Source organism: Engystomops pustulosus, chromosome 7, assembly GCF_040894005.1.
Source record: "Engystomops pustulosus chromosome 7, aEngPut4.maternal, whole genome shotgun sequence".
In the NCBI taxonomy this organism is placed as follows: Eukaryota; Metazoa; Chordata; class Amphibia; order Anura; family Leptodactylidae; genus Engystomops; species Engystomops pustulosus.
The window spans coordinates 20,812,489-20,829,312 of NC_092417.1; the positions used below are offsets into that span (position 1 = coordinate 20,812,489).

A 16,824-nucleotide genomic window follows, 5' to 3' on the forward strand; every position below is an offset into this window, starting at 1 on the left:
CAGCGCTTCTTGCTCACCTCCTTTGGTGAAACCTGAGTCCATTTAGGGTATGTCGCCATGACACTCTCTAGCCTGCTGCCGCTGACTCTGCATGCCGTCTTCTATAGTGTCAGGGTCAATTATTGGATGTTTTAGATGCTATCTAGCCTCATTCGGTCACTCTGTCATGGCCATGCTGTTGCCCATAATTTTGGCATAATGGTGCGATTAAGCAGCCTCAGAGGCATCCATGCATGCTGCCCCTGCTGTTTCCTGTCCATTTCCGTGGTGTTTCCATCCTTTTCTGAGGTTCCCAGGTGTTTGGCCAAGCTTCCCTGTGCAGAGCCTTGGTCCCCTTGAAAAATGCTCGAGTCTCCCATTGACTTCAATGGGGCTCGTTATTCGAGACGAGCACTCGAGCATCGGGAAAAGTTCGTCTCGAATAACGAGTACCCGAGCATTTTAGTGCTCGCTCATCTCTAGTGTCTGTACATTTGTCCGTCAATGTCATGGGGAGAAGGCTTGCAGGCATTAATGGTGAGGGGTATAGAGAAAATCTAAATTTTTGGTTGAGGTTGTGCCACACTTTAAACATGGAGAGAACTATTTCACTTGTACAGTCCGAGTGACCTTGCCTAGAGTGTGGTATCCATGCTCTGCCTTGGTGGTGCCTCTTTGGGATTCCCCAGGCTGTAGCTAATGCTTCCACCTTGCCTGTTCGCTGCCTGAGTCTGTACACCCTTGCTGCATGTGCTGCCCAGTAGTACATTTGTACGTCTGGTAGGCCCGGACCGCCTCTCCACTTTTTGCGGTTGAGAAGCGCATATGCTTGTCTGAGTAGCTTCCCTTTCCACAGAAACTGCGAAAACAGTTTCCTCATTTCTGAGAAAAATCTATTGGGAATAATAGTTGGTAGCATCAGTATGGGATATAGGATTTTTGGGAGTATGTATGCTTTAAGGACATCCATGAAATGTGGGGGAGATTGTACGTATCGAGTAGCCGTTTTATCTCAACTACCAGTGTGGAAAAATTCAATTTGTATAGTTTTTTGATGTCGCTGGGTAGCTTAATGCCTAAGTATTTTATATGGTCATCTCTCCATGTAAATGGGGATGCGGGCTTTAATTTGACCGCCAGATGTTGTGGGAGGGTAATATTTAAAATTTCGGACTTCTTTAAATTCGCCTTAAAGTTAGCCAAGTAGTCAAACCACTCAAAAAGCTCTTGAAAGACCGTGAGAGATGATTGGGGGTTCGTCATTAGAAAGACAAAGTCGTCTGCAAAAGCTGTTAGGTGTAATTTTGTCCCCCCTAGTGACAGAGGTTGTATACGAGTATCCTGACGTACATATTGCACCAAGGCTTCCAAGCAGAGAATAAACAAGGTAGGGGATAGGGGAGAGCCCTGACGGGTGCCGTTTGTTATAGTGGGGGAAAACCAAATTTCCCTCTCATAAAGTGCCAATCCACTCTATCAAATGTCCTCTCGGCATCTGTGCCAAGAAGGATTAGAGGGATCTTGTGACTGCGGGCGTAGCTAGTGGTGTGGGTCAGTTTATAGGAGTTGTCCCTACCCTCCCTACCCCTTATAAATCCTGCTTGTTCTGGTGATACTAGACGGGGGAGGAGGGGAGCTATTCGCGACGCCAGTAATTTTGCCCAGATTTTCAAATCTACATTCAGTGGAGATATCGGACGGTATTTCCCCACCATTTCCGGGTCTCTACCCTCTTTATGCAATATAGTAATATGGGCTAGAAGCATAGATTGAGGCACGGGAGCTCCTTGTAGTAAGGCTTTACAGACATTGGCGAAGTGTGTAAGCAGCAACTCACCTAATTTCTTATATGAGGGAATTAGCTTGCTCAGTGTCCAAATGTGGCAAGTTGAGTGCCTGGAGAAAATTTTCGATATCTCTTGTCCTCTCCACCAGTTGTTGGGGAGAATCAATACTGTGGAGGTTATCGAGTCCCGTGTAGGCTCCCATCTCCATTAAATACCCTCTAGCAAGGACTTTTTGTCCCTCCCATAGAACTAGTGGGTCCTTAACTAAATCTTTATTGTCAGCAAAGGATGGTAAGTTCGTCCAGTAGGGATGCGTCTTCTAATAAAGTATCGTTTAGTCTCCAAGTCCAGTCTCTTATAGGTAGGTGAGCTGGTTTAAACTCCGTTATGACAGGGGCAGGGTCCGATATGGACATCACACCTATGTCAGCTGCTACAACCTGTTGTATGCACGAAGATTGGGTGAATATATAGTCCAATCACTGGTATGTTTGTACATGTAGAACGTGAAGTCTGGGTGGCACTACTGAGTATACATCGGATATACTGAATGCTGGTCTTAATATTTCAATATAGTCTCTGCGAGGAGATCCCAGCAAATGACATGTGGGTCATGGATTAAGGGACGTAAATAGGAGCGCTATGGTGCTCTAAATTCCTAGCGTGAAGACATCCAAAATGTAGATAAACAAGTAATGGAATGGCACTCACCGCGTTGTCTCCTTCCAATGCAAATTTATTTGTGCATACTCACAAAAAGACAAGAAGTGTTCATTACAAATCAAGGGGAGGGGAGGACGCAGGGACTCAAAACATGACAAATAGGACTTCTCCATGCCTCGTTTAGGTGTCTTGGATGTCGTATGGTCACTTGCTGCGTACCTTTCACGAAATGCAATCCTTATTTCGTTCAGCTCCTTCATGACAGGCTTAGGGCTGACTGTAAGATACTGAGCAAGTCTCGACCTGTCGCGCTTCTCTCAGAGGATGCATCCCCAGCTGTGTCAGTGTGTACCAGCTCCATTGGCGCCATCTTGGGTTTCGGCGCGGTGTAAGTATAGTCCAAATTCCCCTTGGATTTCTTGCTTAAACCCCCGGTTTTCTCCGCTTGCAGAGGGCTATACTTGTTCCCCTTGCCGCTGCCACTGTATTTTACCATGTTTCGGCTGTTTTGCCCCAGTAGCTGCCTGTTTCCAGCCTCTCATGCACAGAGCTCACGATCTAAGCTGCTATTCAGTGCATCGGCTAGCACCGCCCCCGCCAAATTACTTTTTATTCAGTAAAAATGGGGTAAAAATTTAAAAATCTATACTATTTTTATGGTACGGTAAACGGCCCAAAAAAACCCCGAAAAAATCTTCCTAAATATTAAGGATTTTCATTTCCTCCACCAAGAAAGAGTTAATAAAACCAATTAGCTATAGATGCCTCAAAATTATGTACCAGAAAAGTGCATCTCATGTGGCAAAAAAATAATCTCCTATAAGTCCACATTAAAAAAAGAAAAAAAATTATAGCCTGTACAATGTGACATAGCAAATCTGATCTGGATGGCGCCTCCTTCCCTTCTATGCCCGGCCGTGCGCCCATACAGCAGGTTACCACCACACATGGGGTATCCGTGTACTCGGGAGAGATTGGGTATCAAACTTTGTGGAGCCTTTTTTCATTTAATCCATTGTAAATGTTTCATTTTCCACCCAAAATGAGTGTATTGTGAAAAAATATTTCAATTTGTAGACCGCACCTCCATTTTGTTTTAACCCCTATAAAACACCTAAAGGGTTAACAAACTTCTTAAAAGTGGTATTTCATACGTTGAGGGGTGTAGTTTCCACAATGGGGTAATTTACGAGTCTCGCTATTATTTAGGCCTCTTAGTGTCAATTAGAAGTTGAGCAGGTCCATCTAAATACAGGTTTTGCAGATTTTCCCCAAAATTTTAAAAATGCCACCTAAATTCTGAGCCTCATAACATTCTAGTAAAATATGTGGAATCATAAAAAACCATAAAGCAGACATTTGGGAAATGCAAGTTATGAATTTATTTGGGTGCTATGACTATCTGCATCAAAAGTACTTTAGAACTTTGAAAATAAAGAATTTTTCCAAATTTTGTTTTATTTTTCATAGTTAAACACAAAAGATTTCATCCAAATTTTCAAACTAATTTGAAGTACAATGTGTCACGAGAAAACAGTCTCAAAATCCTGTGGATATCTCATAGCGTTCCAAAGCTATAACCACTTATAGTGACACAGGTCAGATTTGAAAAAGGGGGCTGCGTCCTTAAGGCCAAAAGAAGCCGAGCCCTGAAGGGGTTAAGAATAAAGGAGTTTAAAAAAAAAAATCACACATATTGGTACAGACACGTTTATACAATCACACACATTTCCTTACTCCTATACACACATTTATATTACATACACACACATAGGGGGTCATTTACTAAGTGCCCGATTCGCGTTTTCCCGACGTGTTACCCGAATATTTCCGATTTGCACCGATTGTACCTGAATCGCCCCGGGATTTTGGCGCACGTGAACAGATTGTGGCGCATCGGCGCCGGCATGCACGCGACGGAAATTGGGGGGCGCGGCCGAACGAAAACCCGACGGATTCGGAAAAAACGCAGCATTTTTTTAAAAATTGTGTCGCGAAAATTTCACTCACCTTCATCCAGGATAGGCCGGTGTATTTCGAGGCATTCCAGCGGACTTCAGCGCAGGAACTACCATCATAAATCCCGGCCGGACCCGAATCCAGTGCAGAGAACGCGCCGCTGGATCGCGAATGGGCCGGGTAAGTAAATCTGCCCCATAAAGTTTTAAACTCATACACTCATTTTTATATACTCATATACACTTATACACACACATTTATGTGCTCATATATACATTTATACACTAATGCATACAGTATATATAAACTCATGCAGTATATACACATATACAGTATTTACACATCCAAACATTTCTACACATCAAATTTGCACACCTACTGCATAATACATACATATACATATAATACATACATATAGTATATATACATCATATACTAATACATATAATGTACACTCACCGTTTATACACATACATGTAGTATAAAACACACCATATACACACACATAGAGGGTCATTTATTATATACCAGTGCTTGTGTGCGCCAGTGTATGACAGACCCACCGCGGCTCCGGGTCAGCCGGATACATCAAGCGGCGGGTCCTGGGCAGGGCTTTACGTAGATGTAAACGCAGCAGGCAAATTTTCAAATGTGATGTGATTGGCTGCAGGGATTGCACAGGCGCTGACACAGGAACGCCTCGTACCCGCCCATTTCTTGTTGGCCACGCCCCACTGAAGCGTGAAAGTGGCGCATTGGGGAAAATAAGGTCGCATTTGCGATTTTTTTTTTTCAGGGCTTCTACGCCTCCAATGCTGCGTATACCTACAGCATATATAGGGAAGAATGCAAATAAGTTTTCCAAGGTGTTACATGGAAAACAATTCCTCCTTTTGCTACCTTGAAAGGCAGCCCCCTTACCACCAAGTATGACCTACAAGAAGCCTAATAACATGATGTGGGATTAAGCCAATGCAGTATATCTATTCCATAAGGAACAGACTCCCAACTGTAGACAGCGCTGTACAATGTTTCGACCTGGTTGGGTCTCCTCAGTACAGTGTAGGGAACTGATTTGGTGGCCTTAATTGGCATTGTCAGTAGGAGAACACCTACTGTCTGATCCTACAGCATATATACACATACATACAGTATATACAGCATCTACACATATAATGGGGCAGATTTACTTACCCGGTCCGTTCGCGATCCAGCGCAGCGTTCTATGCGGTGGATTCAGGTCCGGCCGGGATTCACTAAGGCAGTTCCTCCGCCGTCCACCAGGTGGCGCTGCTGCGCTGAAGTTCCCCAGAGGCGCGCTGGAATGCCCTGAAATTCATATACACACACTGCATATACATAGAGCATATACACATACATACACATATATACACATATATACATACACACCATATACACTCCTAGAGCATTTGTATATATGCTTATTTTGGTCCTGATCTTCTTCAAGATCGGCGGGCTATGTTGTCCGGTGGGGAAGGGGTGGGGAGCTGGTGTGATGAAGGGGGAGAGGGGGTGTTGAGGGGGAAGAGAAGGGGAGCTGGGGTGTTGAGGGGGGGAGATGGGGTGCTGGTGGGGGGAGAAGGGGTGTTGGGGGGGGGGACAGGCAGGTACAGGGCAGGGTGCTGTACTTTGGGCTGGGAAGGTGCAGGTGGGTGTGCCAGCCGGCGGGAGAGGGGACATACCAGCTGACGTGAGGGAGGATGTGCCGGCCAGCGGGAAGAAGAACATGCTGGCCAGCGGGTGGGAAGACGTGTCAGTTAGCAGGAGGTGCCAGAGTGGGTGAATGTGCCGGCGGGCGGGAAGACGTGCCGGCCTGCTGGAAGGAGGACGTTCCGGCTGGCAGGAGGGAGGATGTGCCAACGGGCTGGAGGGAGGACGTGCCGGCGGATGGGAAGACGTGCCGCTGGGAGGGAGCATGAAGAGGACGGGAGGGAAGAGTTTGGGGCGGGCAGGCAGGGCCGCGTTCTGCTGTGCTGTTATTAGGGAGTGAAGGGCCCAGGAGAACGGCAATAATAAATTTTGGTTTCGCCGTCCATTCCGGGCCCCTGTGCAGCTTGGGCCCCGTAGCAGCCGCTACGGCCTCTACGGTTGTTGTTACGCCACTGACCTTGTCAAGAGTGCGCAGTCTGGTGGCTGGAGGTGCCAAAACCCCCAGCTTTGGGCAAATGAAGGGGGTACATGAGAAGGTACAAGGGGCCATTATTGATGGCAAATATGTGGCACCAAGGTGCCTGGCCTCAGGGAAGGGAACCGGTTAATGTTTGGTCAGAATATTTTTTTCCTATCTAGGAGTCTGCTATACCAGGTGCAGAGCTGGCGGTGTTACACAACCCAGGATCACAATAGTGACATTGTCTGCTCATGCTGCTGGATGGAGACACAGTAAGTTATGGGTCCTTTGTAGGTTGTAAGTCTGGCCGGTGTTTATGGACTGTGTTAGTCTGTTATATGCTGAAGCAAGAGATTCTCTTCTGTTAAACTGTTTTGGAAAGAAATAAAACATTTACCTGGACTGTTACTGAAGTTGCCATTTGAGTTTATCCCTCTCACCCATAACTTTTATACAGGGTGATATTTTTGGATACAAAGGACTTATTGGGGCAGATTTACTTACCCGGTCCATTCGCGATCCAGCGGCACGTTCTCTGCGGTGGATTCGGGTCTTCCTGCTATTCACTGATGCAGTTCCTCCGACGTCAACCAGGTGTCGCTGCTGCACTGGAGTCCGCCGAGGTCCGTCGAGTTCACGATCCTATTCTTGGTGAAGGTAAGCGCGTGTCCAGTGACCCTTTTTTAAAAAAAATACGGCGGTTTTTCAGAATCCGTCGGGTTTTCGTTCGGCCACGCTCCCCTGATTTCCGCTGCGCGCATGCTGGCGCCGGTGGGCCACAATACCATCGCGTGCGCCAAAATCCCGGGGCAATTCAGGAAAAATCGCCGCAAATCGAAATAATCGGGTAACACGTCGGGAAACCGCGAATCGGGCCCTTAGTAAATGACCCCCATTGATTACCTTTATTATTTGGTGTCACTGTATTGCACATAGAGTTTTTCATGGTTTGGGGCCCCATTTTGGCCAGGGTCCTTCCGGCTTCAGACCCGATGCATACAGCTGCCACACACTGGAGTAAAGAAGAAGACAGCTGTAATTTTAGGGAAGCGGGGAAAATGAGTATTGGAGGTATACATGACCCAGGCAATTGCTGACTCTGGAAAAATTGGGACAAAAGGAAAGGAAAAGAATCTGCCTGCCAAACCCCCTAACTAAAATAACCATACAGACAACTTTGTATAAGTTGGAAGGTGATTGGTCACAGCCTTTATTGAAATGTTTACAATCTGAAAGAGACAAAACTTTATTAATACACAAATAATGGAACAGTTTGTATGAGTTAAAATGATGGGTGAGCAGAGTTCTTGACAGCGGGCTCACCCGTGCCTCTCGCTCCCCACAGGCGCAGCGCCAGCGCCTCATACCTGTCCCCGCTCCCGAGTTCCAGCCTCGCTCCGTGTGAGCGCATCCCCGTGTCTTAGGGCGCACGCGCGGCAGCCTTGGATAATTAATTGGCGCTGGCCATTTCCCATGAGGCTATTTATACCTGCCTCTCCCATCTCCCCCTGCTGGGTCTTTGTCCCTCACAGCCTAAGAGAAAGCTCTATTGCGATTTTCCTGCGTTCCAGTGCCTCCTGCGTTCCTGTGTCTCCTGCGTTCCTGAGTCCCTCCGTGCTCCAGTGTTACCTGAGTCCCTCCGTGCTGCTGTCCTGTGTGCTGTGTTCCCATACTGACCCCGGATTGGACTCTGACATTGCATCTCTGCTGACCTTGACCTTGTGCCTGGACCTTGTGCCTGCCCTGACCTTGTGCCTGGACTTTGACCACGAGATTGTCTGCTGTCTCTGTACCTCGACCTTGGCCGCCGCTGCAGACAAGTCACACCTGAGGAACGACCTGGTGGTACCACGCCGCAGCTTGTCTAACCCGCTTTGCGGCGGGCTCTGGTGAAAACCGGGTACCACTTAGACTCCGATACCAGGTAGTGGCTTGTGTCATCGTCCAGAGGATCCACAACCCGCAAGCCTGACAGGACCCAATAATTGTCACCGATAGGTTCTACAAGAATTTTTTTAATCCGGTCCTTTTCTTCAATTTTGGATACTCCGAAAACAGGCTCGGCGTGCTGTGCCACAATTACCAAAACCCCTGGCACCCAACCTCCTAGCCAGTGGCGAGAGCAGAGGTGACTAACCTTTCAACTTAGTAAAAAACCAATTAGGTCCTAAAAGGGAGGCCACCCCATGAAGGATCCTGGCATAAATCAACTCTTAACTTCCGGACTTGAACATCCACCACCATATTTTATCATCAACTTATTATCAACTTTAAAAATTGTATTTGCTGTTGCCAAGAACCCCGCCCCGCCCTGGCATCCTATGCTAACCAAGCCACTACCCACCTGACAAAGGAAATAAGTACTTGTATCCCGACTCCCAAAATCACATAAGTGACCCTAATACAAAACAAAACTACGGGATGGTGGGCCAATTTTCTAGAGCCAATAGATGGCTGCCCTTCCTGAGCCCCCCCATTCAAACCCACCTATCAACTCACACTAATATTCCACCCCCCTTTTACTACTCCACCCATCATTATCCTGTCCTGCCATCCCTGCCTCTCATGGCCACACTGCGCCTACCTTGCAGTCGGCTACGTGCTAACAGAAGATTTTATAGGACACACTGTAAGCAAAGTAAAGCACAGGAAAACTCAGTGCAGGAATCTTATGAAGAGAACAATTATATATCAAGTCAGACATAAAGAAGAAGTAATTATTCATCCAAGTCCATTCATATTTCATAGAGATTGGAGTTATGTTCATATCAGGGATCTTGTTGGTATTTATATATATTGTAGGAAGGGAGGCGAGAGGAGGAGGAGGAGCTGCTGGGCTGTGGTTGCACGGGCTGTGTTATGGATGTAGACTCCTCCACCCGTGCTCCACATCTCCCCCGCCTCCTCTCTCCTCCACATCTCAGCTCTCGGGTCCTGTGCCTCGCTGCTGCTGTCATCATTATGAAGCTCGGGATATTTCTCTGTCTTATTGCTCTGATGCAGTTTTTTTCCGGTACGTTCTGTATAGATTATTCCTCTGTAGATAAGTTTTTCGGGGTCACTGAAAAGGAGCCAGTTTTCCAGTTTTCTGTTGGACTTTGCATGCTTTTTTTAGGTGCAAACTGTTTGCACAGGTATTTAACAAGTGTCCGCACCACATATGTGTCTCACTCAACCCTTTTGTGGCATGGCTGCACTCAGGGCCAGCGCTATAGCCCCCTGAAAGAGGAGAATCTCTTCTTTCAAATGAATCAAATTGTGTTTCTAGGTGCCAGGGATCAGGAGATATTCAGGTTTAAAGTGAGAATATCAGATGCCAATTTTATATTAAAAAATTTCCCCTGACAGGACATTTTTCCTGACACTTAGAAACAAAACTTTAGAAAGAGGAGACTCTCTTCTTTCATAAGAAAAATTAACTGAGGTTCTATGTGTCACAGAGCAGGAGATACAGCCCCCGGAAGTGTGCCCCCCCCTCCAGATTAGTCATCAGTCTGCAGGAGCATTTGCTGCACACAGGAGCTGCTGCACCTCACAGATAATAGAAATAATCACTTTATATGTTACTACATTTTGAGAAGCAACCAAATATGTCACGATTTTTGTTTTAGCATTTTTGCGAGTGTAAATTCTTGATGTTGTGTATTGTGGTATACATAAATCTGCTCACTTTATTATTTTTAAATCCATATTTGTGCGTAAACCTCCAATTCGATGTGAGTTTTATGTAAAAACCTACATTAACAAGACATTTTCAATGCACTTTTTGTTTAATAATTTGTGTTTGTCACAAAGTTAAATGAGGGTGGTCAGATGTCAATTGCCAAATGCATGGCCTGGTTGTCTGCTTTCTATTCTATAGGTTTTATGGCGCCTTTACTTTTTATTCTGTTTTATTGATATATTTTGCAGGTTGTGACTGTCTTAAAATTTCTAGCTGAAAAGCAGATATCTAGTTATAACAGTTTTAGTGATATTATGTGGATTTATTCATGTGAACATATCAATAGGGAACATTTGTGAACTCTACACATGTCCCTCTATTACATTTAGGAGATGTGAAGGGAAATGTTTTCTGTTTGGAGCACATTTTAAGTGTTTGGAGTCAAATTTTAAGTATTTTTTGTAAAAAATTTTTAATGCAATTTTAAAAATGGGGCAAGTGTCTGCTTTCAGAAAATTTGTAGTTTGCTGCGGTTTACATTAATTCTTTTTGCTGGAAAAACTGCTCCGACCAATAACGCGACAAAATATACAGAAATGCCGGGCAGTGAAAGGGTTAATACCCCCTGGTTCAATTCCCAGATGAAGATGCTTATTATCTATATCCTGTCTATATATCTACCTCTCTAGTTATCTATCTCCTATAATATGACCATTTATATATCTCGCTTTTTCTCTATTTTTCAATCAATCTTCTATTTCTCTTCTACTGTATTTATCTCTTATATCTCCTGTATTTATAATCTACTTTTTATTCTGCATCTAGAAATCTCTATCAGCTTTCATATTTATCTTCTATCATAATAATTATAATTAATTCCTTTATACAGCGCACACAGATTACGCAGCGCTGCACAGAGCTTGTCACACCAGTCCCCGTCCCCAATGGGGCTCACAATCTTATCAGCCTACCAGTATGTTTTTGGAGTGTGGGAGGAAACAGGAGGACCCGGAGGAAACCCATGCAAACACAGAGAAAAAATACAAACTCTTTACAGATGTTGACCAGCACTGCAAAGCTGTAGTGCTAACCACTGAGCCACCATGCTGCCCATCAATCTCCCTATCATCTATCTATCTCCTATAAAATTCTCTTCTCCCATACTACAGTTTGTTTTACCTCTTACTGACTGTGATTGGTCATAAAATAGTTTTATTTTGGGGGCCCCACTTTTAGTTTTGCCCATGGCCCCACTTTGTCTAGAACCGGCCCTGGCTGCACTAGTCATCTAGATACACGGAAGTCGGAGCAGTGCAGGGGGTGCCAGATTCATGAGGAACGGGCACCAGAAATCCTGAATCTGGAGCCCCCTGCACACTACACAGGCCCATTGTTTCTTCTGGTAACCTTTATCAGACAAGGTAATGTTCAATACATACAAGAGTTTTTCTGAATGGCATCACCGAAAAACATGATCTCAACACAGTGTACATACATAACATATCAGAAGTGTATTGTCACAGGTGGTGCCGCGACCCATATCGCAGGCTCATCCGTGCCCCTCGCTCCCCGCAGCCGCAGCGCCACATACCTTTCACCGCTCCCGAGTCCCGGCCTCTCTCACGGGGATGCGCGCGGCAGGAAATTTAAAGGGCCAGCGCACCATTAATTGGCGGTGGCCATTTTACCATAAGGCTATTTAAACCTGTCTCTCCCATCACACCCTGCCGGATCTTTGTGCCTCAGAGCCTGAGAGAAAGCTCTATTGCAATTTACCTGTGTTCCAGTGTCTCTTATGTTCCCTTGTCTCCTGCGTTCCTGAGTCCCTCTGTGTTCCTATGTCTACCTGAGTCCCTCCGTGTTCCTGCGTACCAGTGTTCCTCCGTGTTGCTGTCCTGTGTGCCGTGTTCCCGTACCCATCTGCTTGGAACTCCTGTTGCTGACCCCGGATTGGACTCTGACATTGCATCTTTTCCGCCTTCCCTGTGTCTGGACCTGACCTCGAGATTGTCTGCCGTTCCTGTACCTCGACCTTGGCCGCCACTGCAGACAAGTCATGCATGTGGAGCGACCTGGAGGTACCACACCGCAACTAGTCCAGCCCGCGGCAGGCTCTGGTAAAAACCGGGTACCACTTAGACTCCGGTCCCAGGTAGTGGCTTGTGTCATCGTCTGCAGTGGTCCAGAGGATCCACAACCCTCGAGCCTGACAGTAAGATCCGGCCATGGATCCCGCCGAGGTTCCGCCTCCCAGTTGGCCTGATCTTGCTACTATCGTGATCCACCAATCTCGGCAGATTGTGAACAGCTGCAACAGCTGCTAGCTACCCAGTATCAGCAACAGGATCCTGAGGCTGCTCCTGCAACTCCTGCTACCCGGCTTGTCTTCCTGCCGCTGAAACTAGGTTACGTCTTTCAATGCCCGCCAAGTATGACGGGGATCCCAAGATGTGCAGGGGCTTTATACCCCAGTGCTCTCTGCACATAGAACTCATGCCATCACAATTTGTCACGGAGCGTTACAAGGTGGCATTTATCCTCAGCCTTCTCTCCGGGAAAGCCCTGGCTTACTCCTCTTTGGGATAAAGACGACCCAGTCATGGCTAATTTCACAGCATTTCTGGCGGAATTCCGGTCCGACTTTGAAGAACCGGCACAGGCGTCTTCTGTTGAGACCGCGTTGTTGAACTTACACCAGGGGAACTCATCCATGGGAGAATATGCTGTCCAGTTCTGTACCCTGGCCTCGGAACTCTCCTGGAATGAAGCGGCCCTTTCCGCAGCTTTCAAAAAGGGTCTTGCTTCTCATATTAAGTACGCTCTTGCCTCTCGTGATCTGCCGTCTACTCTCAGTGGTCTCATCACCTTGGCCACCTGGATTGAAATGCAGTTTAGGGAGTATGCTGAGGAGTCACGCCTCTTGCAACCCCAAGTCCATCCAGACCTCAAGACCCACCAGTCTCATGTACGGCAAGTCCTTGGCTGCCTTTGGGCTAATCGTCTCTACGCCAAGCTCGAGAAGTGTCTGTAACACCAACTTTTCTTGGCTACATCATCTCCGACAAAGGTCTCCAGATGAATCCTGCTAAACTGTCTGCAGTTCTGCAGTGGCCGCGTCCAGAAGGTCTTCGAGCCATTCAGAGGTTCCTGGGCTTTGCGAGCTACTACCGGCAGTTTGTCACACATTTTTTTACTCTAGCCGTTCCTATCGTGACACTCACCAGGAAGGGCGCTAATCCATGCCTTTGGCCCTCAGCGGCTGAAAAAGCCTTTGCCACTGCACCAGTTCTCTCTAGACCCGATACAGAGAAGAATTTTATCCTAGAGGTGGACGCATGTTCTGTCGGTGCAGGGGCTGTGCATACCCAGAAGGGGCCTTGGGGCCGAACGCTCACGTGCGTCTTCTTTTCCAAAACTTTTTCTCCCGCGGAGAAGAACTACTCTATTGGAGATAAAGAACTTTTTCCAGGGCAATCAAAATTGCCCTGGAAGAATGGCTATATCTTTTGGAGATCCAGTCATACTTGGCTCGCTATCCAGTTTACACAGATCATAACAACCTCACATACCTCCAGACAGCTCAACGTCTTAATCCCAGGCAAGCCCTAACCTGCGGAGAAGAATATCAAGGCGGATGCCCTTTTCCGTGTCTCAGATGTCATTGGAGAAGAGCCAGTTCCTCAGCATATCATCTCTCCGGAACAGTTGGTTGCTACTGCTACAGTGGATCTTCGGCAGCTTCCCCTGGCAAGACGTATGTCCGACCTGCTCTGCGGAAGAGGATTTTGTTATGGGGACATTCTTCACGCCTGGCTGGGCACCCTGGGGTGCAATGCTCTGTCGCCCTAATTTCTTGCTACTACTGGTGGCCTGACTTGGTCAAAGATGTTCAGGACTTTGTGGGATCCTGCACCTCCTGTGCCCGTAATAAGCCTTCTAGTCTAAAACCGGCTGGTCTCTTGCTTCCGTTGCCTATACCCAGTCGCCCGTGGTCACACATGGCTATGGACTTTGTCATGGACCTCCTCAAGCAATACCGTCATCTGGGTGGTGACAGACCGGTTTTCAAAGATGTCTCATTTTGCCCCTCTTCCAGGTCTACCGTCTGCTCCACGTCTTGCCAGCCTCTTCCTCCAACATATCTTAAGGCTACATGGTTCTCTGCACATCGTCTCTGATCGTGGAGTTCAGTTTGTTTCCCACTTTTGGCTTTCTCTCTACAGCCAACTGCAGGTAAAGTTGGATTTCTCTTCAGGTTACCATCCTCAGTTAAATGGACAAGTGGAGAGGGTAAACCAGACTCCGGGCTGCTACCTTTGTCATTTTGTCTCTGCCCGTCAGGACGACTGGTCCACTTTATTGCCTTGGGCAGAGTTCTCTTACAACTCTCTAGACTCGGAATCTGCTGGTGCAGCCCCATTCTTTGTTGTCTACGGAAGAATTCCACGCCCACCGCTACCTCTCTTAGTTCCCTCGGATGTTCCTGCGGTGGAAGAATTGGTGCAGGACCTCAGTTCCGTCTGGGAACAGACTCGTCAATCTCTACTTCGGGTGTCTGTCCACACCAAAATCCAGACCGACAAGAGACGCAGGCCTCCTCCCATCTTCCCTCCTGAGGACAAGGTCTGGTAATCCTCCAGGTACATCCGGCTGAAGATACCCGGGTACAAGCTTGGTCCTCCATGTGTGCGCGTCCCCATGTCCTAGGGCGCGCACGTCAACCTCAGAAAATTTAAAGGGCCAGCGCACCATTGATTGGCGCTGGTCATTTTCCCATAAGGCTATTTAAACCTGCCTTTCCCATCACACCCTGCTGGATCTTTGTGCCTCACAGCCTGAGAGAAAGCTCTGTTGCGATTTACCTGCGTTCCAGTGTCTCCTGCGTTCCAGTGTCTCCTGCGTTCCCGCGTCTACCTGAGTCTCTCTTTGTTCCTGCGTACCAGTGTTCCTCCGTGCTGCTGTCCTGTGTGCTGTGTTCCCTTACCCATCTGCTTGGACCTCCTGTTGCTGACCCTGGATTGGACTCTGACGTTGCATCTCTACCGCCTGCCCTGACCCTGTGCCTGGACCTGACCTCAAGATTTTCTGCCGTTCCTGTACCTCGACCTTGGCCGCCACTGCAGACAAGTCACGCCGCAGCTTGTCCAACCCACTTTGCGGCGGGCTCTGGTGAAAACCGGGTACCACTTAGACCCAGGTAGTGGCTTATGTCATTGGCTGCAGTGGTCCAGAGGATTCACAATTCTTGAGCTTGACATGTATATTATATAGACCATATTTAAATCATAGAAAACATTTATCAGGGCTTGTACAAATCTAGCATACAAGCTCTGAAATAGGTGCATTGATGGGGGTCACTGCCAGTGCGATGCCCATACCCTGCAGCCAGGCACAGACAAAGGCACAACTCTATGGAGATATATGGAGATGGAGATCTCTGGTCACGTCAACAGGGTCTGTGATTATGGATCAGATTAAAATCCTTTGCACATAGTCTAATTATGCCTGATATAGGTAGATCCTGTTAATGACTATAGGTGCTACATGTTCATAGCTCCCTCTCGGATTTGGTGGGACAGTCCCGGTGAGAGCTGGGAGTTTGTCCCGGATATTCACTCCAGGTCCCGCACTTGCTGGGGTTGTCCCGACTCTGTGTCCCGCCTAGCAAATACTTTCAAAGCCAGAACTTGTGGTACTGAATGACTTCTACAGACATTATGCAGAGATCAGAGATGTGTCGGGTTAGCGCAGAGCAGGGACCACGTCATCAGAGAGACATCGCCATCTGTCCATATATGGTCTCCACATCTCCCAGGCCTTCCCCAGACACGAGGATCTATTTAATTCAATGAAATACATTTTTGCCCAGCCCGGGATTTGAATCAACAACCTCCACACTCCACCTGCAAAAGAGATAGAGAGCCTGAGATGATTATTATTTAAATTATTATTATTATTATTGAGATTATTATTGAGATTATTAATATTATTATTATTATTATTTATTGAGATGATGATTATTATTATTATTGAGATTATTATTGATATTATTGAGATTATTATCAAGATTATTATTATTGAAATTATTGAGTATAGTATTATTACTAAAATAATAATAATGATCGTCTCCATTATATAAATAATAAGTAAAATAATAATAATAGTCGTCTCAATAATTACAATAATAATCTCTATATACCAGATAGATTTATCTTATATACCAGATAAGATTTACCTCTATATATCAGTGCATGGAGCCTCTGTCACAGTGACTATAGCAGTGGTGGCGAACCTATGGCACATGTGGCAGAGGTGGCACTCAGAGCCCTTTCTGTGGGCAACCAGGCCTTCACCCCAACACAGAATTTGCTAGACATGACTCAAGCTTCATCCTGTGATCCTAGACAGCCCAGGACGTGCTATGATCAGCGCATCAGAGACATCAGAGACGCCTCCTTGGCTGCCAGGACTATACAAGAGAGAAGCGAGAAGGTGTGGACAGAGATGGATTATCATTGGAGCTTCTGCTCTGGGTCCCCTGATTCTTCCTCTTCAGGGGACCCTGGAAGGAAGCTATAATCCAAATTTCTCCATCTTCTTTCTATTGTATTGGTGTCCTAAAAAAAAGCTGATGGGTTTCC

The 16,824-nt window shown here is 46.7% G+C and overlaps 1 protein-coding gene across 4 annotated transcripts in view; it reads left to right on the plus strand.

Annotated features, from left to right (window-relative positions):
• Window positions 1-16,824, plus strand: part of LOC140069386 (SLAM family member 8-like) — a 164,914-nt gene that overhangs the window by 117,266 nt on the left and 30,824 nt on the right. Inside the window, exon 1 of one of the 4 annotated variants that reach the window (XM_072115046.1) lies at window positions 9,447-9,532. The exons of the other annotated variants lie outside the window; for them this stretch is intronic. Coding sequence (XP_071971147.1) covers window positions 9,481-9,532 — 52 coding nt within the window. The 5' untranslated portion in view covers window positions 9,447-9,480. Of the gene's footprint in view, window positions 1-9,446; window positions 9,533-16,824 lie in introns of those variants that run through there. 4 annotated transcript variants of the gene reach the window in all.